Source organism: Pinus tabuliformis, chromosome 5_2 (genome assembly GCF_031772625.1).
Source record: "Pinus tabuliformis cultivar Carrire ecotype Pingquan chromosome 5_2, CPIR1, whole genome shotgun sequence".
Taxonomy (NCBI): domain Eukaryota; kingdom Viridiplantae; phylum Streptophyta; class Pinopsida; order Pinales; family Pinaceae; genus Pinus; species Pinus tabuliformis.
Window position 1 is genome coordinate 424,052,016 of NC_142306.1, and position 21,261 is coordinate 424,073,276.

The following is a 21,261-nucleotide window of genomic DNA, read 5'->3' on the forward strand; positions in this document are numbered from 1 at the left end:
CCCCACTGTGTGAATCTGAGAAGCTATGGGGACCTCCTCGACCCCCTGGTAATCTGGCACCCCCACCAATAAAACCTCGAGGTTGCGAGCTATAGTCTCCGTCGTGTCAACTCCTGGAGGAGCCAGGGCTAGGACTCCAGCACCTTGCCCCTCTCTCCGTGCCTCTGGGGCTAGACCAATGGGTCTCACGGGTCCCACATCTGCACACCATGACATTTATCAAGACATGTACATGAAAAATCAAAAACATTAAAAAGTATTAAAAATAGATCAAGTGTCATACCCCCATCATCCCAATGCTCTCCCGCGGGCAGTGGCATGTCGGGATCGCCGCGGAAGTCCATACCGGCATATGGCCAGTCCTCTACGAAAATGACTTGCCGATCCAGCCACTCTCGAAAATACACTCCCCAAGCCACTGGGCGGCCGCCACCTCCGCGCGGCATGACACGGCCCCATCGACTGGCCCTCGTCTCCTGGGGACCTCTGGGTGGATCCACGGCCATGTTCTGTAGCTGTAGGGCCGGCACCCGCTCCAACATGAGCGGAAGTAAGAGCGACCCATAAGCAAACTGCTTCGACTCTCCGCGTCGACAGTTGCTCAGTTGCCTCTTCATGCTGGTCGTCACTGCTGCTGCCCAGTTAAAAATGGTGGGCTGTAAGCACTCAAGAGCCAGTAGTAGATGGGTCTTTGAGGCCTCATGATTGGCCAAAGAACCCGCTGCCCGTGTCACCATGAAGAGTATGGTGCGAAGAACGATGTCGTCCACCGTCGGAATACCAACCTTCCCACTCCGTGTTTTAACAGCCCGTGGGCACACTCGAGCCATGAGCTGGTCAAGGGTCTCACCGCTGGGCCGTTGCCCCTCCAGGATGGGCATCTGGCCCCGGCGTGACAATCCAGTCAAAAAATAGATATCCGTGGAGTCAAACTCAATGTCCCGGCCACGGATTGTGAATTTTCCGTCAACTGGGTTCCAAGCTCTGATTAAGAGCTCGAGAAGATCAGGTTGCGCCCTCAGGCGCGGAGTGAGGAAGAATTTTAAGAACCCGCATGCCCGCATTGCATTTCGGCATTCCGCAATGGCATAAGCGGCTATATCCTCGTCATCGTGAGCTCTCTCTTGCCAAACAAAGGCCATTATGTCCTGCAAGACCATAGAAAAATATTAAGACCCTAACCGTTGAAGTTTGCACGTTCAATTTTTCAAAAATCAAATTTCACGGCGTCAGCGCGGCTGTTTTTAAAACAGTCGCGCTGATAATGGCGCCCCAGTGTTTTTCTTCCTGGGTCAGCGCGGAAGCACACGTGTTTTCCGCGCTGACCCGGGTGGTGGTGTGTGTAAAATAAATCGATCAGCGCGGACCCGATGAGGATATCCGCGCTGACCGAGAGCGCATCAACGCTCAAAAAATTTGCCCAAAGGGCCACTTCCCACCATGGAATTGCTCTCAGAAAGACTCAAATTAAAGCGCAGGGGGAGGAGAACCTACCTGGAACAAGCTGCCGGATGAACGGTGTCCGCACGGGATGGAAATCGCTCCATCAACCTCGCAGCTCCACAACGTTCTTCACAACTCAAAATGGTAACAATGGTAAAAAATGACTTTTACCCCCTATTTATAGTAAAAAATTTGTAATTGACTATGGTTTTTTATAAATGTGGGTTTTTGTCATGTTTTTACCATGGATTTAGCACTAATGTCGCTATATTATGCTTTTATGCATGTTTTACTATGTTTTTTAACATGTCGAACAGGTTTACGCGGGTGGTGTTCTTGTGCAGGTTCTAACAACCGGCGTGGTCACAGCGATTCTATGAACACTTGGTCCCAAAAAACGTCGTCTTCACGCTCTTTTCCGACATAAAGTAAGAAAAGATGGCTGGGTTCCCTCTCGACTCGTTAAACGGAACGAGAGGCGGTCGCTTTTAAAGCTCTTTTTTTCGACCGTTTAACTTAAAAAGATCGCCGGGTGTTTGTCGTTTCGCACTCGTTATTGGCCCCAAAACGACGTACTTTCGACCGCTTTTTTACTTTTTCGGGTCGAAGTCACTATTCACAAAAAGTACTCCTCGATCATACTGGTCGGGCGGTTCTTTCGAGCATTGTTTTATACCTTTTCGGGCTCGAGGGACACAACTTTACGAAAAAGGACCCCCCTGGAGTTTTCTTTTCCGCTGCCTTTTCAGATTCTCTAAACAAGAAAGGACGCCGAGTCCTTCCTTTGTCAGGCTCGTTAAAACTTAATGACATCGGACATCGTCGAAATGACGCCTTCCCAAGCATATGCTATCCCCGTCAAGCTTGTCCTCCAAAAATAATCGGGGTACCTGCCAGAAATGGTGGGGAAAATGAAACTGTAATAATGGTCGTGTCGGCAGTATGTCGCTCTTGAACATGGCACTCGTCTGCATTCGTGTCTGGGTGGGGATTTCTCGTCTTGTTTTACACTAGCCTCCGTGGGTTTGGGTTCTCCTATTTTGACCTCTCATCTGCTCATTGCCTTGTCACCATGACCACTGCTCATTTGATGTCAGATACTGCCAAATCCGCTGTTGTGCCGCCGATATGTTCAAGAGAAGTTGGCCTCTGCAAGCTTACCACCTCCCTCTGATGTCTCGCACAAAATATTTTATCCTTCTCTGTCTCGTGTCGATGATGTGGGAAACATCATGGCCCACCTTCGATCAAGGTTACTTCCTGTCGACTTCAGCTCATTATCCAGGAATGTGACCTAGAGAGTCCCCTCAGGTGCCTTAGAGCCTGCATGTCTCAATGACAGGTTCTTCGTGTTCGACGTGAGGTTTTCATCATTGGCCTCCGATCGGATGATTCTGCGGGTGTTCGACACCAGCTCATTGATTCACACGCCGCAGATTGTACCTATAAGTACCTTGAGGACCATTGTCATTATTGGTGGTACCTCTCGCATCTGTTAACAGTTTTCATTATTGGCTGGTAATCAGACGATGTTCATGCATGTTCGACTTCAGCTCATGTATTCGCATGCTTGGACTTGTACTTTGTTAGGGTTGGGATGGAGCGCAAGACCCTGGTTTTTTTCTACTAGGAACCAGGCTGCGATTTTGTGGATTATTATTGCATGACTCATTGATGGATGGCTGCACCCATACCTGAGTCTTTGGGATGGCTGCGACCATACCTTCTTATCATCATGGTCTCTTCAGCTGGGTGGCTGCGTCCATACCACATGCCTTCTTTATATGTCTTTTGGATGGCTGCACCCATGCCTAGACTACATGTAATCGAGATATCAGTTGTACATACGTGCAAGTCCTTCCTGGTGGTGTTCCAGTTCAGCAGTTTTGTAAAGCATTTCACCCCTCCCACTCTCTCGGACTCCATGCTTTAGGGGGCATCTATTATGCAGTAATTTGTCACTGTCTCCCTGTCAGTATCCCTACTGTGTCATGAAATCAAATGCACCATGATCATGCTCTCTAAACTGGCCAAATGACCTACTTTGCCAAAGTTTATTTCATCAGCGCGACTGTAATTAAAATAACCGCGCTGACTGGCTGTTGATAATGTAACTGATGCGCTGCCAGCGCGGAAGCACACGGGTTTTCCGCGCTGGTCGAATTTTATGAGCTAGCGCATCCTATGGAAGTATTAAGCCGCGCTGACACAACCTGCTTTGTTATTAGGATGCGCTGTCAGCGCCCCAGTTCAGTTATACACCCGCGCTGATCCAGTTTGGGCGAAATTGTTCCAACAACCAGCCTTCCAGATGATTCCAGACTTGGTTGTTGACCTTGTGAGTATCGCCCTCCCTTCTATGGCATGTCTGTTCGTCATTTGAAACCACCTTCCTTGAAGATAAGCTCATCCTCCCACCATTCATGGAGACTCCTTCTCCTATTTAAACCTCCACCATTGCCATGAGCAACTAGTTTGGATAGTGTGGAATTCATAGTGCTTAGACTGCTGCTGCTAGTAGGTAGTTGGTGTGACAAGTGTGGATTTGCTAGAGGAAGCTTAAGGAAGGTTGTGAGTATTGCTTGTGTGAGAGAGAGCTTTGTTTTGGGAGAATCTACCTCCAAGGGTGAATGCTTAAGAGACTTGCTGGCTGGACCCTCTAGAGAAGGACTCAGCGTCAGAACTTTGGTTGTACCTTTCTCTGTTATTGATTAATAATAGATGACTACTGTTATGGTTCCATTCTCATTTGTCTTTGTAATGGTTAATGTGAATTACATCTTTTCTGACTGATGTATAATTGCTTTTATTAGATTTCACGCTTGTGTTTGTCTTTCTCTTCGTGTGTGCAGGTATCTATTCACGGAGATCGTGGAGGATCGTGACCGGCCAGAGCGAAGGAGCGAGAGCGGCATCTCTTCATCAAACAATAGTGTTGGAATCCAAGTAGGTGTTCATTGCCTCTCTTTTATTTTCAATTAGGAACTTGCACAGTAGCATTGATTGATTGTTGCTAGACCCATTCTGGGCTAGTAGGGATCGCCTCTATCTGTAGAGGGGATTTACCTCTCCAACACATGTCATTTTGATGAAAGAGCACACTTTTATCAATTTTTTGGGCTTTGTAAACTTATGAAAAAGGAACCCTTTGGAGTACTCTTTCAGTGCATTTCAGACTTCCAAAACATGAAAATATTGACGAGCAATTATATTTTCAAACTCAATTAAGTATATGAAAAAACGTCTACTCAATATAAGTTTAGCACTTTTCCAGATTGGGATATACAATTTACAAAAAATAAATACTTTAGTCAAACATGACTTAAAGGTTCTCTTGAGTATCGTTTTATGCCTTTTTAGATTCAAGAGACTAAATTTATGAAAATGAACCCTTGGATTTTTCTTTTTCGCCTCTCTTCAAAACTCTCTAAACATGAAAAATAAGTTGATTTACACCTTCGTTGGACTTGTAAAAATATCAAACAACATTGGACTTGTTAAACATGACGAGGCGAAACCACTCCTTCTTAGGGTTTGTTAAATATACTTAGAAGGATTCATCTGAAGGATGAACTTATAGATCAAGCATATGTTATCCTCCTCAATATTGTAAAAAATAAAGAGGTATTGACTATAAATGGTTGGGAAATTGGGAAAATAGGGCTTTTTACCTTTTAATGGCAACAAGTCACTCTTGATCATGACACTCTTTCACTTCATATCCATGAATGTTGGGTTTGGAAATCTGCTTGCCTCTTTGGTTAATTGTTGAAAATGGCAAGAAAGTCTCCATTTGAATTTGCCTTAGTCAAATTGAGAAAAATTGAATTTCCACATCAGCATACAACTTGGATGAGTTAGAGTTTAGTTAAACTTGTGTGATTTCTAATTTTTAGCATTCAAGGTTAGTTATTTCAAGGTTTTTTTTTTTTATCAGTTAAACTAGTTCTAAGTGTTGGAGGAAATAGTGGAAGGTCAGTTGTGCAGTGGGACAAAAATCTAACTTAGTGATCACCCAGTTAATTGATCAATCTTCCCAAAATAGATAGTGCATGCAGAGAATTCGAGTTCCCCAACTGTGGTGGAGATTCCAAGTAAGTGTAACATCAGTTGTAAACTAGTCTTGAGTGTACATGTGTTTCATGCAGTCAGATAATCAACCTTGGGAATTGCATAAGAAGTTTGGAGAAATTTCCAAAATAATAGGGGCCTAATTTCCTTAGGATTTGTGCAAGGAAATAAGGGCTTAAGAAGAGGCAAAAATTTACTAAGTCTTGGTCAAAGCTTCATAGTGAGCAGAGAGATAGGTTATTCACTTGCAGGTTGAGCTAAAAATTGTAATACATCTCTGTTCATCAGATTAATGCAAGCAGACAAAGGGGTTTTTAGCAGATTGCATTCCCCTCGAAAAGTACTATGCACATGTTTGTTATTTATTATTGCATGTTTTCGATTATTGTTCTAAATTGTGAAATTGAATTCCACAGAGCAGTAGAGTAGGATTGTGTCTTGTGATTTAGATTAAAATTTCATGAGCAATTGCAATTCTACACCATAATTTCTACATGGTGTCGGAGCATGATTCACATTAGAACAAGAATTTGGAAGTTGTTTCTTAGGATGATCGAATTTGCAGTTCAGTGTAGCAGGATCTCTATAGAGCTTGGAATATGACCTTCAACAGGTTGATACTATAGTATGCCTTGGAAGGTAGCTCTAATTTCATTTCATGGAAGGATTGCATGGAGGTGGTGCTAGATGACAACATATTTCTAGAATATGTCAAGACAAACATTGCAAAAATAGGACCAAAAGATGCCTTGAACCATTGGATGTGTGTTATATTCTTTCCACAACTAGCATCGGGTGCTATAAGTTGCAACAGATGCAGTAGGGGGGTCGATAGCCTGCATGCACGAGATTTAGGGCAACAACACAAGTTTTTATTTATTTATGCAGACCAATAATAGTTAGCCAGACCCAAGGATGGAGGGTGGGCCCACAGATGGTGGGTGGACCTACCCATGGTTTTGTGCATGTTTTGGGAATGATGGTTTTCTGTCTATGGTATTTTATACATCCAATCAAGGGAACTACAATTATGTTCTAATCTAGGGTTATGGATTAGGGTTTATGAATGCTTCGACATGTATATATATGTATTGTAACATTGAAGGGATATATTGAAAAATCAATATGGTAGTCTCGGTTTTGGGATCCAAGGAAAATCTCTATGTATATTTGTTTTATGTTTTTTGAGATTGTTTATTTTTTCTGTTTTTAAGAATTCATTTGCAATTAATTTCTGTAGAGGGTTAAAATCTACAAGAAACTTTCTCAATGGAAGAATGATGTGACCAAGGCAAAGATAATAATATTGGAGGGAGTGTGAGACCACATTCTCTCAAATATCCATGGGAAAGAAACTCCTTTTGAAATGTGGAAATCATTGACATAATTGTTTGAGAATAACAACGACCATAGGAAACTGACGTTCAGGGATAAACTTCGAAATATCAAGATGCAAAAGAATGACACTATTCCACAATATCTAAACAAATTCACACAAGTTATAACTTGGCAAGGTTGGTGTAAATGCTGTAGAAGATGAGTTGGCAAGCCTAGATCTTCTAGGCCTTCTCAAAAGATGGCACATCTACCAAGATTCGATGAACGAGAGGGTGAAATTACCGAATTGGGAACACTTATGGTTCGATTTGGTATGAGAGGAGATAAGGCGAAACACTGGAGATGGGATTTGATCCAAGGGCTAGGATGAAAAAAATTAGCATTGCTTGGAAAGCAAAAGAAGGGAAAAGGGAAGAAATATCAAACCAAAATAGAATCCAGCCAAGGGGGAAAGAAGAAAGATTTATCCAAAATTAAATTCTTCAATTGTCATGAATTCAAGCAATATGCCATAAAGTTTCCACACAGAAATTCAAGGAAGAAGACCTCAGGAGGAGTAGTAGGTGAAGCTTTGGCTTCATAGTTCAAGCTTGAATTCACCCTTATCACATGCATGGAAAACATAGTGATGAGGAGCGTGTGGTACTTGGACTCAGGTGCATCATTCCACATGACATGGTGTAGAGAGTTTTTCAATGAGATAGAGGAGAAATATCTCCAGATGCAGATTGAGTTGGGGGAAGATGAAAGGTACAACATGACCGAAATTGGTACAATCACCTTTTAGAGGGATTTGGGATCCTTTCTAAAACTCAAGGATGCCATGTTCATTCCTACAGAAAAAATTCTCATCTCTGTTTCAGTTTTGGAAGACCGTGGTTATGATGTGATCTTTAGAAAATGGAAAGAATTCCTGAGACACATAGCCACGAGACATGTGAAGGAGATCAAGATTTAGGTGAAGAACATGTATAAGATAGATGTGGAAGACTATGTTGCATTAAGCAGTAAGCAGAGATAGTGCAAAGCCACGATGTTCGTGAACTTTAGTACAAAAGAATTGACCATTTACAGCATGGTGCCTTGAATATTATGCAACAAATAACCATTGGACTCCCTAAAGGAGCACTTGAGCAACAAGATGTTTGCAAAGGATTTAATTTCAGGAAGTATGAAAAATACACATTCCATGATCGGGATAGCGAAGCACATGTAGTCTTGGAAAGGATCCACTTTGATGTCTGTAGACATTTCTCAACAACCTCCACTGCTAGACATAAATATTTTTTCATTTTTATTGATGACTTCTCAAGGAAGTGCTGGATCTTCTTCATGCGGAAGAAGGATGAGACATTCTCCAAGTTTGTAGAATTAAAGGCACTACTTAAGAAAGAAACCAAGAATAAGGTGAAGGATCTCAGGAGTGATAATGGAGGTAAGTACATTTCAAATGAATTCAAGAATTTTTGTGTGAAAGAAGGAATTTAAAGAGAGCTGACAACACCGAAAAACCCACAGCAAAATAGTGTGGCTAATAGAAAGAATCATAGCATTGTGGGAGCAACGAGAGCTATGTTGCATGATAAAGGCATACCACTACATTTTTGGGCAGAGGAATGAAACACAATAGTCTATTTGCAAAACCAGAGTCCTCATCATATTCTTAGTATGATTATACTGGAGGAGGTTTTCTTTAGGAGAAAGCTAGATGTGTCGCACTTTAGGATTTTTAGAACCTCTGTTTACTACCATGTCTTCAAAGAATCAAGGAAGAAGCTTGAGTTGGAAACCAAGTTTGAGGTATTTGTGGGTTACATAGAAACTAATCACAACTACCTTGTGTATGTACCTTCCCTTGGAATGATAGTTGTGCAAAGGGATGTAAAGTTTGAAGAGGAAAAAGCGATGTGGTGCTCTTTTGAGAGGGAGCTTCAGATACAACCAGAAGAGGAGATTTTAACTCCAAAAGGAGGAGCCTCAAGAATTTGTAGAGAAAACACAAATTGAGTAGAGAGTGGAAACATCCACTCAAGTATAACCATCTAGAGAAGGTAGGAAAAGAACTAGGGAAGGTGATAGACTTGTGTAGGATACGATGGAGAATGTGGGAGCTCCTTCAAATTTGTGTAGGCGGAGGAGGTCACTTGAACGGTACACTAACTACATGGATCTAATGACTAAGCCTGTAGAGACTGATCCATCCCCTTCCGACGAAGCATTAGAGAAACCTGTATGTGTTGATGTAATGGTGGAAGAGTATGAATCCATTGTAAAGATCAATTATGGGTTCGAGATGGATCTTCAAGGTTAATCATGAAACAAACAAAAGCATATAGAAGTATAAGGTCAAATTTGTGACCAATGGATTCTCTTAAGTTGATGGAATTGACTATATAGCAAGGTATTGATCCATTAGAGCTATTCTTTCACTAGCTACGCAGATGGGGAGGAAGATCCACAAGATGGATGTAGAAACAACATTTCTCAATGGGGTTATTGAGGAGGAGGTGTACATCAATGAAAAAAAAGGTTTTGAGACATTTGATCGAGAGTCTCATGTGTGTAGACCCAAGTGAGCATTGTATGGTCTCAACCAGGCACCTCGTGCTTGGTACACCAGGATCGACAACTATCTCACTAGTTTGGGCTTCACCAAAAGTGAAGCAGATGAAAACCTTTATCATATTTAGGTAGAACGTAAATTACTTATTATTGTATTATATGTTGATGATTTTATTTTAACTGGTTATGAGAAACTGATCAAATATTGTAAGGAAAACCTTGCAAGGGAATTTGAAATGAAGGACACAGGTCTCATGCACTACTTCCTTGGGTTGGAAGTATGACAAGGCGACGGGGAACTATTTGTGTCTCAACACAAGTATGCAAATTAGATACTGCTGAGACTCCAAATGTAGATTTGTAAACCCATGGAGACACCTCTAGCGACCAATTGGAGTAAGGAGGATGCCACTTCAGGTGAAGAAGTGGATGCTACCATTTATCGACAACTAGTGGGTTCATTGATGTATCTTGTGAACACACGACCAAATACATGCTATGTAGTCAACTAGATGAGTCAGACTATGGTTAGGCCAACCAAATTGTTTTGGAAGGAAACTAAGCATGTTTTTTGGTACCTTAGAGATAATACCTAGTTTGGAATATGTTACAAACAGACAGAGGGAGTGAAACTGTGTGGCTTCATAGATGAAAATTGGGTAGGGAGTCCATCCAACCGAAATAGTACATCAGGTGGAATTTTTAGTGTTGGGTCTATAGTGGTTTCCTGGTACAACATGAAACAAATATCTGTGGCACTCAAATCCATAGAAGAAAAATACATGGCTACAATTCAAGCAACATATGAGGCAATGTGGAAGAGAAAGATACTCGTGGGACTGTTTGGCCAAATGTCGGATCCAACTATGATCTATTACGATAATCAAGGTTGCATCAAGCTATTTGAGAATCATGTATTTCATGATCGATCCAAGCATATAGATATCTGATATCACCATTTATGAGATTGTGTGTAGAAGTGGATAATGTTGCTACAATATATTCCCATAGAGGAACAAGATGCTGACATTTTAACAATGGCTTTGTTAAGAGGGAAGTTCGAGTTCCAAAGGTGCAGGATAAGGGTGGGTTATAATCCATTTCTTGTTGAGAGGGAGTGTTGAAAAATGGAACAAGAAAGTCTTAATTTGACTTTGCCTTGGTCAAATTGAGTGTTGGGTGTGGAGCCTGATTATCTTTTGTATTCAAAGGTATCGCCGCATTGGACCCCAGTTCGTAATGGGTTGGCAACGCCGCCTGTAAAATATTCACTAGAGGGGGGGGGTCCAAGGGGGGCGGCTGCGACCTTTTGTGAGCTCCCCCCTGGAGGGAGGATCGGGGGCAGTGCCCCTGAAGCTAAGAATAGATGTAAAATTGTCTTGTAAAATGTTGTAATTTCGTAGTCAATCTGGGCCGTTCATTAGGCAGAGATCTAACGGTAGAAGTTATGTTTAATTTAGGGTTTTTTGCCCTAGAAGGCAACCCCTCGCTATATATGAGGAATTGTATTGCATCTACGTATATCTTTATTCTGTGTGAGGAAGAGAGAGGAGATTGAGAGCGAAGAGGGAGTTACAACGGATTTGCTGTAGGTTGTATCTCTTCAGTTTGCTGGATAATATAAAAATAAGGACTGGCTGTTTCTCCGTGGACGTAGCCCAAACTGGGCGAATCACGTATATCTGTGTCTCTCTTGTTTTATGCATTTTCTATGTTTATATTTCTGCAATATTTTATGTGTTCCATTTAACTGTAATATATAATTTTCTAAAAACTGGTATCAGAGCTGAAGTTCTATTTGGCTGATAAACTCACAGGAGAGAAGGGTTCCTGGTACGAGTGGGAGTAATCGCAGAAGATGGTAGGTTTAGGGTCGAAAAATTCAACGGCCAAAACTACCAGCTGTGGAAGATGCAGATGGAAGATTATCTGTATCAGAGAGACCTGTACCTACCATTAAGCGAAAAGACAAAGAATCCAACGAGTATGACAAACACAGAATGGAATATTCTCGACAGAAAGGCACTTGGAACAATACGGCTATGCCTAGCGGCGTCGGTAGTGTTTAACATTTCAAAGGAAATGACAATAGAGGGTTTAATGTCAACATTGGCCAAACTATATGAAAAACCCTCGGCCTCAGAAAAGGTATTTCTTATGAAGCGTTTATTTAATATGAAGATGTTAGAAGGTGGATCTGTTGTAGACCATTTAAATGATTTTAATATAGTTACAAGTCAGTTAAGTTCTATATGGGTAACTTTTGATGATGAAGTTAGGGCTCTGTTATTTCTGTGCTCATTGCTAGAAAGTTGGAATGGTTTAGTTATGGCCATTAGTAACTCTGTCTCTGGATCTAGTACTTTAAAGTTTTATGATGTTGTCGGTCCAATCCTTAGCGAGGAAATGCGATGGAAAAGCTTCGGTGAGACATCAGGTAATGATTTGACTGCAGAGACTAGGGGAAGAAATATGGAAAGAGGAAAGAGCCTAGGATATCGCAGTAAGTTAAGAAAAGGCAGATCCAAGTCCAGATCGGAGATGGTGTGCTAGAAATGTGGGAAGAAAGGACACCTGAAGAAAGACTGCAAGTCTCGGAAGGGAAAAGAAGGAGATGCGCAGCAAGAAAATAATCATGAAGTGAATGTAATAGGTGATGTGTTGCAAGATGCTTTGATTCTTTCATTAGAAAATATTATTGATGTCTGGGTGGTAGATTTAGGGGCCTCATTCCATGCCACACCTGATAAGAAACATTTTCATGATTATGTTCAAGGAGATTTTGGACACGTTCGATTGGGTGATGATAAACCCTATAAAAATTGTTGGAATGGGTACAGTTTTCATAAAACAATAGAATGGAAATCAATGGCTATTGAAGAAGGTAAGGCATGCTCCAGATCTAAAGAAAAATCTGATTTCAACGTGGCAGTTGGGAGGTGAAGGTTGCGTAACTACTTTCACAGATAAAGCCTGGAAGGACACTAAAGGATCCCTGGTAATAACGAAAGGAGGAAAGATTGGCACATTGTATTTATGCAATGGTATTTCTAATTCTTTTAATGCTTTAATCTCTACAGGAGAAGATACGACATTATGTCATCATAGGATCGAGCACATGAGTGAGAAGGGGATGCAGATTCTTCACTCAAGAAATTTGTTGCCAGGTTTGAAGCATGTTGATTTAAAATTCTGTGAGAATTGTGTTTATGGAAAACAGAAGAGAGTCAGATTCCTTAGAGTTGGGAAAGAAAAGAAAATTGAAAAATTAGAGCTTGTGCATACAGATGTATGAGGACCTGCTTAGGTATCATCTCTTGGCGGCTCTCATTATTATGTTACATTTATTGATGATGCAACTAGAAAAACTTGGATTTATTGTATTTGAAATAAATCTGATGTATTTGATATCTTCAAGAAATGGAAAGTTTTGATTGAAAATGAGATAGGAAAAAGGTTGAAGTGTCACAGATCAGATAATGGAGGTGAATATTGCAGCAAAGAGTTTGATAGGAACTATTCAGAGAATGGAATTCGTATAGAGAATATAGTCCCGGGAACACCACAAGAAAATGGTGTGTTAGAAAGGATGAACAGGACAATCATGGAGCGTGCAAGGTGCATGAGATTGCATGCAGGATTGCCTTTACAATTTTGGGCAGATGCTGTAGATACTGTTGTTTATCTAATAAACAGAGGACCTTCAAATTCCTTGGATGGTGGTATTCTAGAGGAGGCATGGACAAGTAAAAAGGTAAACTACTCATTTTAAAGACTTTTGGTTGTGAAGCCTTTGTCCATATTAATAAAGAAAATACAACAAATCTTGAGGCAAAATCAAAGAAATGTACCTTTATTAGATATGGTGTTAATGATTTTGATTATCGCTTTTATGAATATGAAAAACACAAAATCATTAGGAGCAGAGATGTTATATTCAATGAAAAGGTTTTGTATAAGGATCAGCTACAGGAAAAATAAAACAGAGAATACACAATGCTTGAAGATATCACAGGAAAAGTGATGGTGCCTGAAAATCATAGTGATCAACAACCAGAACAACCACAACAGCAACAAGCACTTCAAACACCTGAAAGTGGTGTTAGAAGATCTACCAAGATAAGTAGACCCCTTGAACGATACTCTCCTTCATTATATTATGTATTGTTGACTGATTCTGGTGAACCAAAATGTTATGAAGAAGCAGTGCAGGTAGAAACCAGGAAGAAGTGGGAGCAAGACATGAAAGAAGAGATGGACTCCTTAGCACATAACCAGACTTGGGACTTATTCAGGTTGCCTGCAGGTAAAACAACATTGCAGAATAAGTGGGTTTACAAGTTGAAGGAAGAAGATGGAGGCGGAAAAAGGTATAAATCTAGACTTGTGGTGAAAGGGTTTGCACATAAGAAAGGTATTGATTTTGATGTAATATTTTCTCCTGTTGTTAAAATGACTTCAATCAGAACTATTTTAAGTATAGTAGCAGTTGAAGATTTTCATCTTGAGTAGTTAGATGTAAAAACAACCTTTCTCCATGGGGATTTTGAGGAAGAGATATATATGCAGCAACCACAAGGATATGAGGTAAAAGGGAAGGAGAAACTAGTGTGCAGGTTGAAGAAGAGCTTGTATGGCTTAAAACAGGCTCCAAGGCAGTGATATGTAAAATTTGACAAGTTTATGTCAGAACAAGGTTATACTAGATGTCACTCTGATCATTGTGTTTATCTGAAAAAGCAAAATGATGGCAGCTATATTATATTGTTATTGTATGTAGATGACATGCTTGTTGCAGGGTCTAACATGCAGGAAATAAATGTGTTCAAAATAAATTTGGTAAATTCATTTGCAATGAAGGATTTGGGAGCTGCAAAACAAATCCTTGGTATGAGAAAAACATGAGATAGAAAAAATCGCAAATTAACATTGTCTCAGAATGAGTACATACAAAAGGTGTTGAAAATATTTAATATGCACAATGCAAAACCAATTAGTACACCTTTTTCTATCCATTTCAAACTTAGTAAGGGGATGTGCCCAAAGACCCAACAAGACATGGATTATATGTCTAAAGTTCCATATGCATCAGCAGTTGGAAGCTTAATGTATACAATGGTCTGCACAAGGCTTGATATTGCATATGCAGTGGGAGTTGTAAGCAGGTACATGAAAAATCCAGGAAAAGAACATTGGATGGCGGTGAAGTGGATCCTCAGGTATTTGAGAGGTACCACAAATCAAGCATTATGCTTTGGTGGTTCAAACATTTCTCTACAGGGATATGTTGATACAGATATGGCAGGTGATAGAGATAATAGGAGGAGCACAACAAGGTATGTGTTTACTGTAGGTGGAACATCTGTCATTGGGTCTCAAAACTACAAAGTGTTGTTGTACTCTCAACAACAGAAGCAGAGTATGTTGTTGCTATAGAGGCTAGTAAAGAAATGATTCGGTTACAAAGGTTTCTCGATGAATTGGGTAAGAAGCAAGAGTTGGGCAGGTTATACAGTGACAGCCAGAGTGCCATACATCTTGCAAAGAACTCTGCATTTCATTCCAAGACAGAGCATACACAGCTCAAGTACCATTTCATATGGTTAGCATTGGAAGATGGACAGTTGAAACTGCAAAAGATACACACTAGCCAGAATCTTGCAGATATGTTAACAAAAGTTGTAACCAGGGAGAAACTGAGAATCTGCTCAGTTTCAATTGGTCTTCAAGTGTGATGAAGAAGATGAGAAACAACTAGGTCCAAAGTGGAGTCATTGTCTAGCAAATGAAGCAGCGGTGGAGTTGCTATAGTCAGTCTCCAAGTGGGAGATTGTTGGGTGTGGAGCCTCATTATCTTCTGTATTCAAAGGTATCGCTGCATTGGACCCCAGTTCGTAATGGGGCGGCAACGCTACTCGTAAAATATTCACTGCAGGGAGGTCCAGGGGGGGCGGCTGCGACCTTTTGGGAGCTCCCCCCTAGCAGGGGGATTGGGGGTAGCGCCCCCAAAGCTAAGAATAGATGTAAAATTACCTTGTAAAATGTTGTAATTTTCTAGTCAATCTGGGCCGTTCATTAGGCGGAGATCTGACGGTAGAAGTTATGTTTAATTTAGGGTTTTTTGCCTTAGAAGGCAACCTCTCGCTATATATGAGGGAATTGTATTGCGTTTATGTATATCTATATTCTGAGTGAGGAAGAGAGAGGAGATTGAGAGCGAAGAGGGAGTTATAGCAGATCTGCTGTAGGTTGTATCTCTCCAGTTTGTTGGATAATATAAAAAGAAGGACTGACTGTTTCTCCGTGGACATAGCCCAAACTGGGTGAACCACGTATATCTGTGCCTCTCTTGTTTTATTCATTTTCTGTGTTCATATTTATGCAATATTTTATGTGTTCCATTTCTCTGTAATATATAATTTTCTAACATTGAGAAAATTTAAATTTTCACATCAACAAACAACTTGGATGCAGTTAACTGAGGTGACATGGCTCTTGTCACTAAGTTAGCTTAGTAAATTTGAGTTAGAGAGGTTAGAGTTCATTTAAGCATGTGTGATTGCTAATTTGTAGCAATCAAGATCAATTATTTTAAATTGTTTTCATTTAAACTAGTTCTAACTGTTGCAGGAACTAATGGAAGGTCAATTGTGGAGCGGGACACCAATCTAACTCAGTGATCATCCAGTTAACTGATCAATTAGCCCAAAATAGCTAGTACATGTAGAGAATTCGAGTTCCCCATATGTGGTGGAGATTCCAAGGTAGTGTAACATCAATTGTAGGCTAGCCTTGAGTGTAGAAGTGTTGCATGCAATCAGATGATCAATCTTGGGAATTTTGCAAGCATTTTGGAGAAATTTCCAAAATAGGGGCCTAATTTCCTCATGATTTGCATAAGGAAAAGGGGCTCTAATAGAGGTAGAAATTGACTAAGTCCGGGTCAGAGCTTCTTAGTGAGTAGAGAGATAGGTTATTCACTTGCAGGTTGAGCTCATGTTGAGCTATAAATTGTAATACATATATATTCATCAAATTAATGCAAGTAGGAAAAAGGGGTTTTTAGCAGATTACTTTCCCATGGAAATATACTGTGTGCATGTGTGTTATTTCTTATTGCATGTTTCCAATTATTGTTCTAAATTGTGAATTGAATTCAATAGAGTAGTAGAGTAGGATTGTGTCTTATTATTTAGATTAAAATTTCATGAGAAGTTGCAATTTTACACCATAATTTCTACATTAATTACACTGTACCAAAATTCTTCGTAATCAGTTATGAGTCAATGCTGCCAACTCCATAAAGTGTCGCCAATATGTTCAAGAGAATTCCTTTAGTTGACATCTGCTACAATACCTTAAGCCTTCTTTCATGTTTTTAGTTCCTGAACCAACTCTGTATCAACATCATTTTGTCTCAAATCTTAATACTCGTTTCCTATCATTGATGGGGGATACATCAAGGACCTTCTGCGACAGGTCGCTTCTAGTCGACGTCAACTCATTATCTAGGAAGTTGACGTAGGAACTCCTTTCGGTACCTTGGAGCTTGCATACCTCAATGGAAAGTTTCCTTGCTCTCGACAACATGTCTTCATCATTGACCTTCGACTGAAATATTTTATGTGGTGTTTGATTTCAGCACATTCATTCACACCACATAGATTGTACTATAGTACCTTAAGAGCCATTATCATTATCAGTCGTTTCTCTTACATCCGTTAAGTACTTACATAATTGGTCAGTAATTAGATGGTGTCTACCATGTTCAAATCTATCTCATTTATTCACATGGATATACTTGTACTATTGAGTGATGAGGTCGAACACCTCAGATCTAGCATCCATTCAAGTTACGATTTCAAGATTCATACAAGATTATGAAGTATGATGGCTATGATCATTCAGACAATCATCCAAGCATGGATCCACTCTCTATCTTCAGTGGACAAGACTTCTTGATCATTGTACATGCTTATTGGCTTAGATGCTAAGTATGGGTATGCCTCCTTCAACCATGATATCATGATGATAATATGTATTGTAACAAATGATGTTCTTGACCAACCATTTCTTGATCCAAACTTGTCACAAGGTAAAGCAATTCATTCCTCAGCCACTGCTCCTGACTTTTTACTTTAGGGGCAATCTGTTATAGGTCATTTTGTCACACTCATTCAAATGACCTGTAACGGGATCAATCAACATCCTTGACACCTTGTCATTATCACTTTGCAAATCCTCAAGCATTGATTCTCCAAAAATCCTAAGAATTTTGAGTTTGTCATCTTAAAAACTCATTTTTGGACCCAACACATTCTGCCTTCCAACCCACCAGTCCATGCACTGACCAATGCATCTTTCTCTACCTTGCAGGTGCAATGGTTCTAGAATTTTGGAAAAAATAAGAACCAATTACAAAACTTCTTCTTCCAAAAGATTATAAGGTGGGTTTAACAATTTACCATAGATAAAGACCTCGAATTCATACTCTGGAGGTCTTATATATTATCCTTATCCTCCCTCATATGTGGATCTCAAGCTTAGATTGATAAATCCAAAACTACCACTTTTACCCTATAAATACATTGCCTCCCATAGAGTCTCAATTGACTTTTGGAGACTCTTTGCTATGCCATGATGTTGTTTCTTTTCACCTAAGCATCCATTACCATCCTTGAGTTGTGATTGAAGGCTTGCCTAGTGGTTAAGGAAGGACAAGTTTGGTGGGAGATTCTACAGTGTCAAGACTACAAAAAGGGTTGTAATCTTGTCAATGACAATGTAGAACCCTCACATTTTGACTACATTGTTAAGAAGCTTTGTTTTCCTATGCTTTGTCTCTATTTGATGCATATGTATTTCAAAGCCCACTCGACTCATTGAATAGAGATATTAGTTTATGCTATGGATGCATTGTAGTTGTCTTGTTTGTTGTGATTGTCTTGCAGGTTCCATATGTAGCAATTAGAGCTGGACCTAAAATCTACAAGTAGAGAAGAGGAAGACTAGTGTTGAATTCCACGTAGGCCTTTTCTCCATTTGTTAATTTCTCGAAGGAAAACATTGACCTTTTTGTTTTCTAATATTTCTAGATTAGCCACTAGATCTAGGGGATTCACTTCTGTCCACAAAAGAAAATTTTCCATAAAACACTACTACTTTATCCCCATATGATCTAGTCTATGATCCGCTCCTTTATCCCCATATGATCTAGTATATGATCTGCTCCTTTATCCCCACATGATCTAGTCAAAACTAGGCATCCTTATGCCATCCCCACTCTAGCGGAAAATGTTTCTTTCTAGAGTTAAAAGTAATTTTAAGAAAATTGTTAGTCTTTCATGTTGTTTAACCTCTTCCTATACATAAAATGCCTAGTCATAACCACTCTTTCAATCTTTCTTAATTGAAAAAATATAATACAATATATTTATTCTATATTGCTATAGAAACACTCTGAAAATTATAATTATAATTATATATATATATATATATATATATATATATATAATCAAAATAATTAATATATCATACATTAACTTTCGATATATATGATCTAATCAATTTTTGGCATAATATTTTATTTATTTATTGATATAAGCAATGTTTTGGCATAATATTTTATTTATCTATGGATATAATCAATTTTTTGACATAACATTTTGTTTGTTTATTCATATAAGCTTGATGAAACATTTTACATATATTTTTTTTTTTGTGAATAAGAAATAATTTGATTTTTTTAATCATAAAACTTGTTAAAATTAATAATCATAACACTAAATTTTTTAGTTTTGTTGTATAATAATTGTTTATTTTTTATTTAAAAAATGTCTTAATTTTTTATTTATTTAAATTAAATCGTTAAAAGAAATTATTAAATTTTATTCATTTCAATAAAATATGTATTTTTTTTATTCACTCATATATATATTACTAATATTCAATTAAATTATTTTGTTTAAAAAATTATTAATATTTTCATAAAAATAATTTTAAAAAATATTAAAAAAAATGCAAAACATTTTGGCATTACTAATTTTTGTAACTTCCCCATCAACAAAATCACTTTGAAAATATTTCTAGATTAAAATAACATCAAACATCTCAGGAATCTATTTCAGTTATTTGCATGATAACATCAAACATCTGAACAATCTATTACTAACATTCGAATTAGATTATTTAGTTTAAATAGTAAAGGCTATTTTTTCAGAATGATAATTGAAAAGAAAATATAGAAAATATTAAAGAGGATTAACAATTTCAATATCAAAACATTGTTCGCATTATTAATTTTCTAATCAGTAGAATTATTTTGCAAAAAAATCTATATTAAGAACATCAGTTATCAAAAAACCAAATTAGATCACAATAGTTTAATGTACTAATGTACCAACTTTTCTGATCAACAAATTTTTGCATTAAAAAATATTCTATATTAAAAAGAATCCCTTAGCCAATAAACCAAATTAGATTCCAATAGAGTTTAATCATGAAAAATTCCAACTCCAAAATTTAAACTCTAGTTATTTGCATCGTAACACCGAACATCTGGACACTCCGTCAAGAACTGCGGGTTGTGACGGTCTGCGTCATCATGTGCTTAAACTCCACAAAATCGACGAGACCGTCGGAATTCTGATCAACACTATAAATCATCTGTTCGACATTACCCTCGTCAGCCAATCCAAGCCTCGTTAGGACACTCGTCAACTCCTCGGCAGAGATAAAACCGTCGCCGTCCTCATCAAACACGCGGAATGCCTCCCTCAATTCCTCCTCCTGCTCTTCCCCGGTGACGCCCTCCGTCGTCAAGGTGCCATAGCCGAACAGCTGCTCTCCTACAGAGTTGTGGAGGGCAGCGAACCCGTCAAAATCAAGGCTGTCGCCTCCTGCCCGGAAGAAGTCACCGACCATGGATTCCAGATCGGGCAGTGGGATGAGAAGGCCAAGCCTTTCCATGGCGCTGCCCAGTTCCTCGACCGTGATCTGCCCGTCACCGTTCTTGTCGAAGGCGTCAAATATTCTCCTGAGCCTCACGCTGTTCAGACTCGGGCTCCGCAGCCGGAATGAAGGAGAGGGCCGGATCCGCTTCCCCGCCGGCGGCGACAGATCCGATGGGTCTGACAAGCATGGAGTCGCCATGAAAGCCAACAACCGCCGATGATATATATACACAAATGCAAGATCCAAACGCGCAAAGGTTTCTTCAGTATCTTGGGTGATATACTCACTGTGTATACATACACAAATTGTAGCAGATCCAGAACTAAAACGATCCTCAAGAGGAAAAGAGCAAGTTCACACAAAAAAATATCCTCCACCTTTAGATATATATATAAATGAGCAGTGCCCTCGCCCAAATAAATTTCCTAAGACAGCTCAAAAGTCAACTGAAAGATTCATGGCACGGATTCCTGGGTTTCCCAAAGGTCGAGACTTCCAAAGTTGTACGTTGCGAAATATAGTTATTATTGAAGAGATGGATATTCTCCATGGTTGAACACTTGACTCCCAAGCAAACAAACTCTTCCAAAAAAAAAATAGAATTTATACCCATGGAAAAAATTCGACATTATACATCTTACAAATACTTAATATTCTTTTTTTTAATATTGGATTTATCTTTTTTTTCTGTGTTTTTATAAGTCTTATCCATTGTAAACTGAATTTTGCTATTTTATAATTTTTTGTAATATAGAAGTTACTGTTTTTTTATTTTTTTTATAAAAGTTGTCCATTTGGAAGCTTACCATTTTATATCTTTTATAATAATGAATTTTCCCATTTTATAATTTTTTGTAATATAGAAGTTACTGTTTTTCTATAAACATTGTGGAT

General features: G+C 39.1%; 1 protein-coding gene across 1 annotated transcript; it reads right to left on the minus strand.

Annotated features, from left to right (window-relative positions):
- Nucleotides 1-19,875: 19,875 nt before the first annotated feature.
- LOC149159406 (putative calcium-binding protein CML43) lies at nt 19,876-20,693 on the minus strand. Its single transcript, XM_089433484.1, has one exon. The coding sequence runs from the start codon at nt 20,563-20,565 to the stop codon at nt 19,984-19,986; it is 582 nt and encodes a 193-aa protein (XP_089289610.1). The 5' UTR covers nt 20,566-20,693; the 3' UTR covers nt 19,876-19,983.
- Nucleotides 20,694-21,261: the final 568 nt, after the last annotated feature.